Here is a 12750-nt window from a genome sequence, read left to right as displayed (position 1 = left end):
TGCAGCTGCTGTATGATAAAACTGGATTTTACTATCAACCGGGAACAAAAACGCAGCACCTTAATCATTTCACACCCTGCACACACCTCCACAGCATGCGAGCTCTGATACTCACAGCTGTTCCCTGCAGTCTATCACACTACATATGCATTCTCCTCACCTCAGTGTCTGCATAACCCCCCACCCCTCCACCCCCCGCCCATCCTCTTAACCCCTGTTCCTCAATCAATCCCCTGCAAAAGCCTGCCATGGGCAGCAGGATCCGCCAACACTATCCCTCCCCGCTTTGCCATGCTCCAGCAAAGCCCAGGAAACAAGCAGCATATACAGCAGGAGCCGGTCTGCAGGGAGAGTGTAGAGGGAGATTGAGGGAGGGGCAGGATTGAATGGGGAAGCGGGAGATGGTGGGCGGGGGGGAGGGGGGGGGGGTGTTTGGGAAGGGAGCCAATCCAATTACAGGCAGCGGTGCAGTCCTGGTTTCTTCGGCGGCACTAAATTCACATTTCAACGGTCTCTTTCTCCCTCCCGCCACCACCTTTCTCCCTCTCGTTCTATCACCCTCTCTTCCTGTCAATCCTTCTGTCTCTCTTACTGTTTTTTATTCCTCATCATGGCTCTTATACACCCCCCTCGCCCCCCCACCCACCAACAACACACACACATGCAACCTTCCATGCCATCACACCACATCCCACCCTCTCTCCCCATGTTTGTGTCTCTGAGTAGCACAACAGAGGCGGAGGTGCAGAGCTGTGTCACCAGCCAAGCATCAAATCCTGTCACCCTATAGCCGTGTCACGTTTCGATCTGCGGCAGCCGGCAGCTTCCTACCACTTCTACCTGTCTCAACCCCCCCCCCCCCGCACACACACACACACACGCGCCCCCCTTCCCCCGCGTGGCATGACAGCAGCTTATCAGCGCCCAGCAGAGGAGCTGTGGCCAGGGTTCATCAGGTCACCCTATCCCTCTGCACTGCCTGTGGCACCCAAAGGAGCAGACGGATAACACACTGACGTACTTCTAGCTCAAACGCACACACACACACACACACACACACACAGAACCATCACAGCAGACAGAGCAGCCCTCACCCTGCCACATCTGCCATGCAGTACAGAGCTTATTCTATTATTGATTTTTCATTTCACATTTTAAACTAATTTTATTATTTATAACTTGTTGATAATAAAATCAACATCCTCAAGACTCATCAGTGCATCCTCTTGTAACCTCAAAACTGCAATAACCCAGATGCTTCACCTGTGCACTGAATGATCAGGGTTGCCACATAATGTCGAGGCCTTGAATTCTTCTCTTCTCTGTCTGATTAGAATAAAGTGTAGTGGAAATATTTCCACCAAGATAATAAACTTTTCAGCCATTTTGCGCATATGCTGGCTCAGGGCGAAAAGACATTGACTATCAACGAGGAAAACAAACTGGAGGATAAGGTAAAGTAAGGTAAAGGTAAGGTTACTGTACCCATAAGTAGATTTGGTTAACAACGAGTGATTCAGCATCCTTTTCTACACACAATCAACAGCTCAAGACAAGACATGACAGACAACAGTCACAACAGTGCTCAATACTAAAACGGTAACTCTCACTAAAGACAGAATAAAAAAAAAGTATGAGTGATTAGTCATTAATAAAACAAGGTAAATAAAAACAAGATAGAAATATAATATACCATTAATCAGAAAAAAACAGTGATAAAAACAAATTAAGTACTCAAAAAATTGTGCAAAGGAATGTGCAAAGATCCATGAATAATCAATAAATAACAGAGCAATTTGCTCCTACAACACTGATGCTGTATTACTATGACTTGTTGATCAAACTGATGACTGCTGGGACAAAGCTTTTTTTTATATCACTTGGTTTTACAGGCTGGTGCGTTACACCTACATCCAGAAGCAATCAGTCCAAACCAGGGTGCAAAACACATAGAAACAACTATAAAACATAAAACATAAAACACTGATACCAGGACGCCAACTCTCACTGCCAGTTGCAGTGTGGGCATGTGCTCTAGCATGCACACACAGCGGGGTGGGGTGTAGTTATTGGATAATTCATGGATTTTTTTTTTTTTTTTTTTTTTATTGGTAACGTTAATCAAACTGAAGTGGTGATGTCACGCTATTCATTAATATTTCTGTTAGCGAGCAACGCATTACCACCCAGCACTTATGACATGTGTGAATCAGTTCTGTGGCTGAGCGCTCTACTAGGCTTTTCTGTTTCAGGGTTGGCCAGCAGACCAGCACCTCATCTCTGGGCGCACTTCTCATATCCTGGTTAATTCCTCCCCCATGTTAGCGTTACTGTGGTTACAGTCATGCCCTGTGAAGACAGTGTAGACACCAGCAGCACATTTTTCATGGATTTTCATATAGGGAGCAGGAGGTGGGAGATAGAGGCAGAGGATTGTAGGAAGGCAGGCAGGCGCCAGCGGACAAGAGCATGGAAGGAGGCAGGGAGATAAAAACACAATATGCAGGCAACAGAAACAGAGTAGGGAGAACGCTGCTCTCTGTCTCATCTAATTTAACCATGTAGAAAAAAAGTGATAAATTATTAACCAGCTCAAACAGGGGGGATTAAATATAATGAATCTTCTCTCTACCATTGCCTGATTGGGGCATTGATTCAATTATGAATAAATGAATGCAGAGACCAAAATAACCCAGGACCGTTTGTGTTTCATTGCCAGGGTTGCAATAAAAAGGCTTACCAAAACATTTTTATTTTTATTTTTTTTTTATGTGTTTTCTGACTTTTCCTCTCCCCTTCCCTTATACTGCATGCAGGTTACTGTATGCATGCATGGTTACTGTATGTGCCTGTTATGGCCCGTATGGAGCACGCTCCTATTGTCACTCACACAGAGGCAGTCCCAAGGGAGGAGGAGCAAAGTGACTGCTCACAAATCCTTCAACCAGCTGTCTTCACTGTAGTCCAGAGAGCACCATCAGTATTCAGCGCTGCATCTACTGCACCTACACAAACCCTATTGTCTGCATCCAACATAGTCACAGTTATCATCTGCTGGGGTGACGTCAGCGCTGAAAGAGCTCAATAAAGCACAGCCTAGGCGTTTCTGACTGACAGCCTCGCATTTACAACACTCTGAACTCAAGAGCTGCCTGAGTAGCTCTCACTTTCCACGCCATTCAACCCTCTCAGTGAGCAGTAGCGTCTAATACCTTGTTTCTTGGGGCTGGGGTGAGAAATATGTCATTATTAGCTGGCCGGCAGCCCTTAACCCTGTGTGTTCCCCTGCAGAGACCAGGGGGTTTACATGTGCCTGCTCTCTCTCGTCCCTCAGTGGGCCACAGGTGGAAAGGTGCCTATTAAAATTAATGGGCCAGTGCAGGTTATTCAACACTGCGACACTGGAGCTCACTTAACAAGGAAGTGGTAATGACCACCACAGAGAGCTCGCCACTGCCACTCCCCCTCGCCAACGCTTTGACAGCAGGTATTAAATATTAAGGAGAAAAGTTTCCCTGTGACCACGATCCATCTGCACAGGAATAGGACCACTTCACAGTGTCTGTACCCCGTGGGCCGCTGGATGGCCATACACAGTGATGAAGTGAGCTTGAAATCTCCCGGCACAGACCTTGAACTGCTGAATGGGAAGAGCCGGGGGAAGACGGGGAAGGATTTAGCGAATGGCTGTTACTGACCTTCTTCAGGCGTCCACTCTTGGTACCCACAAAGGCCACACAGTAGCCGTTGTACACATAGGAGGTCACGGAGGTCATCCGGTCACGGGTCTCGGTGTAGAGAGTGTGGCCGGTCACCAGCTGAGAACCTCCGAGTGGCTGGTTGATGTCCAGACCACAGAAGGAGTCATCAATAGGTACCGGCTACAAGTAGAGAAAAAAAAAAACAAACAAACAAAAAAAACAAAGGTTATAGAAATCTGGCATGACTGACAAGAGGGGGGAATTAAAATGGAAACTGAAATACAAATAAATTTGAGAAAGGGGGAAAAACGGTGATAGGCAGACAAATGTGTCATAGGAAATGTAGACACTCCAGACATAGAACGTAAGAAGGGGAGTGACAAAAATACCTCAGAAAGAGAGAGAGAGAGAGAGAGAGAGAGAGAGAGAGAGAGAGACAGTCTCAGAGAATAAGACATTAGGAGAGTGGAGAGGCTGAGAACCGGAGGGCTATAAAAAAAAAAAAAAAAAAGACAGCTCAGTAAGGAGGAAAAATGAAGGTGACAGAGTGAGACAGAAAGAGAGAGCGATGGTCAAAGTTGCGGAAATAGTGGCAGTGTCAGAGAGTGTCTGGGACGGAAATAAGCGGGTGAAAGAGAGCGAGCGAGCGAAAGAGAGACAGAGGGAGGTCGGAGAGAGGTGGAGGTGTGCAAGTGAGTCTCAGAGCCAGACAAACGTTTGCCTTTCTGTTCCACTTGGCAGACATGTTTCAGCCTCGCCTGACTGAGCCCCACCTTGCTCTCACCGTGGCTCATTACCCTGGCCTATCATCACACCTCTGCAGGAAGACACACACTGCATGATAACTATGTGCACTGGCAAACACACTGCATGATAACTATGCAACCCGGAAAGAAGTATGCATATAAGTAAAGGGCATGTTTTGATCTGTATTTACTGCAACATAATTAGTACACTAGAGCCTTAGGAAGTTTGACTTTAATCATTTTTCTTGGCAAAATATGTGTGATGATGTAGGTGATTATACAACATGCAAGTTTTGCTTATAGAGGAGACTGTAGCTATACAGTCCAGTTAGCCAGTGCCAGATAGGAGTGGAAGAGAAGTGAGTAGGGAGAACAGGAGGATGAAGAGGACGTGGAGGTGAAGGAGGAGGAGGAGGAGGGTGAAGGTCCTTCTGGTGTTGAATCAGGTCAGATGAGGCAGTCTGAGTGGCACTGGCCTCAAAGTGCCATGAGGAGTAAGTGAGACAGCCAGGCAGGCATGAGCCCAGCATCCTTCTTGGTAAATTTCCCATTGTCTCACTCATACTCTCTCCTTTTCTTTTTCTTTTTTTTTTTCTTCTTCTGACTTTGTACCTCTCTCCTTCCACCCTCAACCCATTAATTATCTCTGTCACTGTGTCTATCTCTCCTTTCTCCTATCTCTCTTCCTGTCTCACTCGGAAAGGGTTAGACAGACCGTGGTGGGTGACATTTCCGTCCCTGGGAGCCACCTCAGCCTCACACTTCGCACCGTGGCCATAAAACCTTTTACTACCACGCAGATTTTCATGAGCAGAGCAAAAGCAATAACGCTGAGGGGGAATAATCGCCTCCACTCTTATAGTCACGCCCTCCATTTTATGGCATTTTCTTTTTATTCCACTCACCCAAAATAGCACATGGGGTACACAAGGTACCAAGACCACTTCAATATTTGAATTTGAAATGTCTACTTAGGCAAGAGCCTCCTTTTTTTCTCTTCAGGTTCTGAAATCAAACTTATAATTTGGTATAAAACTTGTGGACTTGTTAAGCATATTGTAATTGGTCATGCATACAAAGAGTGAATCAGATGGGAGATCTGCAGCTAGCAGCTATAAACGGAGCCTGAGAAACAGCCGTGAGTTCCAGACTTCGGCTTATCAATAGCTACTCCCTCAAATGCATGCAGCTATTCCACACAGTCTTTTGGGCTCCAGACCATTTGGTTCTGATTATATCTAGATTGTTTAGATGATGTACGCTTAGCAGACTTGGCAGCCAACCCAAATCCCCCTGGATCCCATGTGGTTGAGTTTTCCAGTTCACCTTCTCACAGAACACCCCCCACCCTTCTCTCCCCTTGCATTACAGTAAATCTCACAAATAGTTGAGAAATGTTGATTCACCACATCTCAGTCTGTTTCATGTGATGCAAATTGCATTGATTAGTGTTAGCAGAGCTACGCTGAGGCTAAAAATAGACCGTAGCCCTGCACAGTTAATCCTTATCGAATAACCCGCAATACAAAAATAATGGAAATGTAATCTATACAGAGCATCAAATGGGCTGGTATGTTTTAACAGTGACCTACATAATAATATTCACAATGAAACAGTGCTCCACAGTTGTGGGTGACATTTGGTGTGGAGTTTGAATGAAGGATGAACTGGGAGTGACAAGATATCTAGTCTCAGAGCGACATCCTCCCAGGAGTATGGCAGTGTTATCAATACCAGTTCTTCTTTGCACTCACATGGGTGGTTATTTAGTTGGCAGGCCCTGAACTGGAAAAAGAAAGACAGGCTGATAGTGTTAGTCAGAAAATCACACACGCAGCGAGACAGGGATTGATACAGGGAGAATCCTATCATGGTTCTCGTCTCTGGGAGTGACTTCAGAGATGGTGTGAATCACCACATGGCAGAAGGCTGGACGGCCGGGTGATAAATCTTTGATTGGTTGCTGTGTCTGAATCCCCTGGCTCAACATCAGCTTCATCCCCAACCCTGGCCTTGGCCTGCATATAGGTCCCACAGTGTCTGCGGGATGGGAATAAGAGCTAGGGGTGTAATTAAGGGTCTGTGCTTTTACCTCACTGCCTACCTGCTGTTAACAATGGAGCAGAGGAAAAGCAACAGGACTGGATGTGGAATTTACTCAGACACCAAGTGAGGTGCATAAAGAAAAAAAACTACCTACCTGGCTTTTGGTCTTAGAGGACCAAACCAGTGATTCTGAATGTTTGGCCCATATGATAAATTTAAAATTTACTCACACTTTACACTGCAACAAGCCATTTTAAAAATCATGTGGTGGTACTAAAAAAGATATCATCAAAATCCCTTGATTTTCCAACACCCACCCCAAATTTCAAGTCATCAATAACAATCATCAATTCAATATTGCTGCTTTTAGGAGCTGCTTTTAGGAGCAATAAAGCAGCATTATTATGGTGGTGCAATACTGGTGGGAGGAAAATTTAAAGTATCTGAAAGTCAATTGTCATATTGTGGGAATAGAGACAAATGGCTGGATAAAAGGTAGGAAAAATAATACTGGAATTCTAAAATACAACTGTTTGCTTTGGGATTAGGTTAAACATCCATCCGCTGGTATGGTCCTTAAAAAAATGCTGGTTCTTGTTCTTACACATATAGTCGTATTCCTGCTTCACAGGAATGTGAAGGTTTGACCCATCAGCTCCTTCCCTGTTGTGACAATGTGTGTGTGGTGGAGCAGCACCAGAGGCGACTGAAAACGACTAAATGACTTGAAGGATGCAACACATGTTTCTTGAGGAATCATCATCAATGCTCTTTTCAAGCCGCCTTGCTCGCTAACTGGTGGAACTACTTTGTTTCTGTGTCTCTACGCGGCAGCTTCACCCAAGAGCCATTTGTTTGTTCCCCCTCCCAGTAAGTGAAGCCACTGCATAGCGATACAGAAACAAAGTAGTTCCACCAGTCAGCAAGCAACGATGCTGGACGAGTGCCAGTGATGAATCTTAGCAAATACGCATCCTTCAAAATGTTTTCTTAGTTTTGGGTGTCAAGATCTTGTTGTTTGCTGGTGCTAATCCACTTGCATTCATTTTAAGCCGCACACTCTGACAGGGAAGGAGTTGACGGATCAAACCTGTATGATTGATCGCAACGTGTAAGAGCCCAAACTGTCATTTTAACTTTTGTGTCACCTTTTTTATGTCTCTCAGGCGTAAGCACTCTCGATATATCGAAAAACCCTTGGAGAAGTTAATTTAGAACAGGATGATTTCTTAGGCAGGCAAGCATGTGAAGTTCAGCTGCCACACCGTTTGAATCGGGGATTTAAAGCAAACACTGCAGGTTAACATGGCTGACAATATCCTGCTGCTAAATGCAATCTGAATGGGCTTTAAGACTTCCTCATGCATTGATCCATCTAGCTGCATAATCCATATCATGGTATGGATTTATTGACTTCTCATTGACCACGAAGACAGATGGCAACATACATTTTCTTATCTGGGGAACTACACGCATGAGGGCTGTGCATCCTTGGCGTGACAACATGAAAGGAGTGCAGAACACCGTCAGCGGCGCCTGGCTAAAGAACGGAGTGGGAGGTGCAGCTTTGCAGGTAGCTAGCTATCACAGCGTCAGGCGCCCCTTTAGAGCGTGCTGACGTGCCCCCAGGGAGATGATGTGGGATTCTTCTGGGGAACTGGAAAATGGTTCTAATTTCGGCTCCCGCGGTTAGAAAGCCTCCCGACCTCCGCGTTGCCGCCGCTATATACAGCCTCCTAAACCATTTCCTTCCTCCTCTGCATACGCTCTCCTCCTTCCCTCCGACCTCCTCTCCCTCCATCTCAGCCGAGCTAATGAAACTGAACAGCGCCAGTTCCAGATAATGTCTCCCTCCTCCTGACAATCACCTCTGACATTGCGCTAATGGGGAATTTACTGATGTTAATAAAAGTGGTCAATAGACTGCCCTGGGGGGATTAGCAACAAAGGAAGCTGAGCGGTGGTTCTCATCATAGCAGGGATGGGGATATCATTAAAACCCTAAAAAAAAAATACACCAAGTCCGCTCCCCCACACACATAGGTATTCGCACGAGGACACATCTCCTACATACACACAGACACTCAAGCGCGCACGCACACACACACACACGGCATCAGCACTGGATATACACTTTGCTCAGTCAGAAATGTTCATTATTGCTCTTTAATTCCTATTAGCAATTACAGAACGAAGACACAGAGGACTGTAGCCTCCTGGGACCGAATTAAAATAAAAAAAACGTAATTTTACTTGACAACATGTAGCAGATATGTGGCCTTGTATTACAGAATAATTGGGGATTTCAGAAGGAGTAGTCTGGTGTGTAATAAGCCCGCAGTAGAGGCAAACTAACGTGAGCCACACCCCCCCACTACTTCTCGCACTCTGTAGGGGAGAAAGTGTGTTTATTTGTGTTATGCTCGAGGAGGATAATATCACTTTGACAGCTGCCAAAAAAAATAAATCCCCCTCTAATTTATGAATATCTCTCACTGTGATATATTTTAAAGTAGCTGTTCCCTGATATCAGAGCTGCAAAACAATTAGGCGTAATCACATAGAGTGAGAATAATTTGATAGCAGAAAGTGCACTATGCAAAGCAGCCAAAAGCATTTCACAATTATTGCTGTGTTTATTGTTATTATTATTATTTATTTATTTATTTTACTGTGGCACACGCCCTAACTACTTTCAACATTGCGGTTCCCAGGCTCATTGAGAAGACTTGCTCCTTCCCGTGTTGTTCCTGGATTTATTTTTAAAGCTGCTGGTAGAATTTGAGCGTTGATAATGGCGGAGGCTGGTTGCATTTTATATCAGCTCTCCTGAAGAAGCATGCCATGTTTACAGGGACGCTTTGATTATGAATGGAGGCAGGGCACCCCGGCACTATCTGTTCGAATAACGTTCTGGAGGACGTATTATCAGATGCTTTTCATATTCCGGGACGCCGTACGTCAACCTGTACACAACACGGAGTCACCAAATGTGTCTGAAGGGCATATTTCTCATAGAAAAGCAATATTTTTTTCACTCGCTGAGGCTTATGCACACGTGCTTACCCACATTCTGCTTTTCTCAACTTTTGGAATGAGGCAAGCTATTTCTCCAGCGATAGGAAGTGTGTTCAGCGGTCGAGCAAGGTTGGGCTAATCAGCTGTATGTTACAACTACACGGAGCTAGCAAAGCAGTTTTTTGTGCAGAAGCGGTGGAATTTATTATTTTTTTGTCCATGTTAACAAAGAGCTAGGTTGCTTTTATTGTGGCGCACACCCTGGCCAGTTTGTTTTGTCTGTGGTACAAAAAATATTTTTTTTACTTGGGGGGATATTTTACTTACAGCTGGACTGAGCTAGCAAAGTTTGTTTGGTCAATGCTAACAAAGCATTTTGGACAATATCAGAGATACTTTGATTTTCAAAGTGTCTCTGCTACCATGGCACATGCAGACAGCCTAGAGCTAGCCTACCGCAGCGCAGCAACGGCAGAGTGGCTCTTCTTGTTCACAAAACATTTGGGAATGGTTATTCTGATTATTCCCGGGCTGACGAAACTTCAGCTACATCACAGTTGATCCTACACACCAGCTAGTAGCTAAGCAATTTGACAGCATCTGTTCTTGTCTTGTTTATTTGTTTTGGACAAAGAAATAGTGAGGCGGGCCTCTTCCTGTTTTGGTCAAAGGCCCTCCTTTATGCTTGAAGCAGTCCTGTGCCTTCTGTGCAATTTCAACAAAGACAGTGAATTAACACAGAGAAAGACATATTGGAAAAAACACGTTTCATATAATGCATGTGGTTCAATTTTTCTACAGCTGTTATGCTTTTCTATCAGCAGCGCTTTGAGCAGGATATATTGATGTTTAAATATTCCATACAACGGGCTCTGAAGGAAGAGACGCTGTGATCTGAAATTACGTGTGCTCGAATCAGTGCAGAACTGATTCAAATGTACAGATAAAATGTTTTGTTGCTATTGATTGTGGGCTGAGGCAAACTCCCAGTGGGAATAAAAATGCTCCACTGTATATCAGTGAGTGCTTTCTTCATCTCAAAGCAATCCCATATGTGTTCAAAAAGGACTGTGTAGATCGCAACTGTATATATTATTTAGTTTTGATACAGTCTCACAGCAGATACATTTCCCAATAAGAGCAGCATTTCACTGTTGATGACTCAAAGAATACAGAAAGGAAAGTGCAGTGTTTGTCATATTCTCACCAAATGAAAAGGGATACTGCAGTGGTTTTATCAGTTTTATACTATGTTTCTGTGAGTAAACTATGTGCAGTGACCAAACTAAGCCAGGCACGGACGTCTGCTGTAGCAGAACATGTACATTATAATCAGATGTTGACTGAAGCTGCTACACTGACCAAGGAAGCCACGCAGATCTGCACTGACATCGTGCTGATGATCTCTATTTTTGAATGGCTGGTCTGTTTTTTTTTTCTCTCTACACACAGCTATGGCACCCCAACAGGGAAAAATATGTAAGTGTAAGAATGAATCTGTGTAAGTATGTATGTATGTTTGAGTGCGTTTTCATTTAGATCATGACACTGCAACTCACCGCTTTGGTACACTGCACGTCTTTCCCGAGCAGCCAGTTGAGCTCCAGGTTTCCCTCTCCCTGGTAGCAGGACTGCAGGCGCTCCTTGATCCGTGCATTGATGTCTCTGATAGTGAAGACGCAGAGTGCTGAATCATCGGGCGGGCGGTGAAACTGCTTCTGGCCCTTGGAGAAGATGGTGAACAGCACATCATCCTGGGCGCTGATGTTGAGCGAAGCAGCGAGAACTCGGCCTGGCTTGCCCAGGTAGGCGGCCTGCAGCAGCCGGTACTCTATGCCATTCTTCACGCAGCCAACGGGCAGAGAAACGTAGGAGTGAAACTTGCGGTCATCCTTGCAGAGGCGTACGATACGAGAGGTGTAGAAGAGGTCACTGGTGGAGCCACCAGATGACATGCTGTTCTCTGGCGTCTCAGGCTGGACAGTGAGGAAGTAGACAAAGCTGCCGCTGGCAAAGCCGTAGACATAGTAGATGTCAAAGTGGGACACCAGTGCCAGTGTGTCTGACGGTATCTTGATGAGGGAGGACACAAAGTCCGTGTGCAATTCATAATCTAGCATAGCAGAAGATTCTGGGTCACGAGGCAGCTTTCGACTGGAGATGGTTGGAAAGTAGTCTTGTTTGCCATCCACCGCTGTGCCTATAAATAGGGTGCCATCCTGGCCGTGTGAGGGCACGATAACCCCGTACATGGTCCCAGTCTGGTTGACACTGGAGAGGTAGTGCTCTTTCTTATGAGAGGGCTCCACCAGGATAAAGAGGTCATCCAGTCTGAGGAGTTTACAGACGCCCTGGTAGAGGCTGCCACAGGCTAGTAGCCGATTCTGGGAGTAATCAATGAGCAGAAGCTTGTTGACGTTGTTGGTGGAGACAAGGGGCTCGGTACAGGGCTGGACAATTAGAGGGGGGTAACAAGCCTTGTTGTCATCCTCAGGGCCTGTGTCATGGGAAACCAGCAGCGTCAGGTTGCCTGAGAGCTTGTAAACTCGGTTGACCGCTCCAATGTACAACGCTCCTGTGGTTTGGTGGACAGTCAGGTGGTTGAAGGCCCACTCACGACGTTCAGGGTGGAAACTAGTGAAAGTCTGCCCACTGCACAAGGTAGGGATTACTAAGAGCCAGCAGCCTAGTAGAGCACTAATAACTCCTACTTTTGGCCCAGGTGATGAAGTCCTACTTATGACCCGCCGTCCCTCCATATCTAACGGGTCTGCAAGGCGACAGCAGGGGAAGCAGAGAGAAAGAACGAGGTGGAGGAGGGGGGATACCTTTGCCTTTATGTTGTTGAAGGCTCACTTGCAGGTTAAAGTTTCACAAAGGTCTTCACATGTTTCTGAAAAAGAGAACAAGAAAGAAAGAGAGGAGATGTTAGAGTTATGGTCTGACTCACATACCCTGCAAAGGAAACAGACATGACCAAATGGAAAACATTCTTCACTAGAGATGTCGCTGCTTGAGAAAGGTCAAAGTTCATCCTCAGTAAGCCGATGAGCTGTGGAGAACTGGACGGGGGGGGTCACAGAGACAATGGCCGGAAGCCTTTATGGTGCACATTCCAAAGGAGTTGCTGGACAAGGCAGGACAATGCAGGAAAGAGAGGCAGGTTACAGCAACGGAAATTAGCCTGACCTGACTCATACTGCCGCTGTTGCTTTGTCAAACACTGAGCAAGGAGTTTC

At 45.6% G+C, this 12750-nt stretch overlaps 1 protein-coding gene across 1 annotated transcript in view; it reads right to left on the bottom strand.

Annotated features, from left to right (window-relative positions):
• The window catches only part of plxna2 (plexin A2), a 172015-nt gene extending 159642 nt beyond the window's left edge, over positions 1-12373 (bottom strand). Inside the window, exons 1-2 of the mRNA XM_030055804.1 lie at positions 11071-12373; positions 3699-3881 (exon numbers count right to left, since the gene is read on the bottom strand). Coding sequence (XP_029911664.1) covers positions 3699-3881; positions 11071-12270 — 1383 coding nt within the window. The 5' untranslated portion in view covers positions 12271-12373. The remainder of the gene's footprint in view (positions 1-3698; positions 3882-11070) is intronic.
• Positions 12374-12750: the final 377 nt, after the last annotated feature.

This window comes from Myripristis murdjan, chromosome 7 (genome assembly GCF_902150065.1).
Source record: "Myripristis murdjan chromosome 7, fMyrMur1.1, whole genome shotgun sequence".
Classification (NCBI taxonomy): Eukaryota; Metazoa; Chordata; class Actinopteri; order Holocentriformes; family Holocentridae; genus Myripristis; species Myripristis murdjan.
This window is presented reverse-complemented; position numbering and strand designations above follow the sequence as displayed.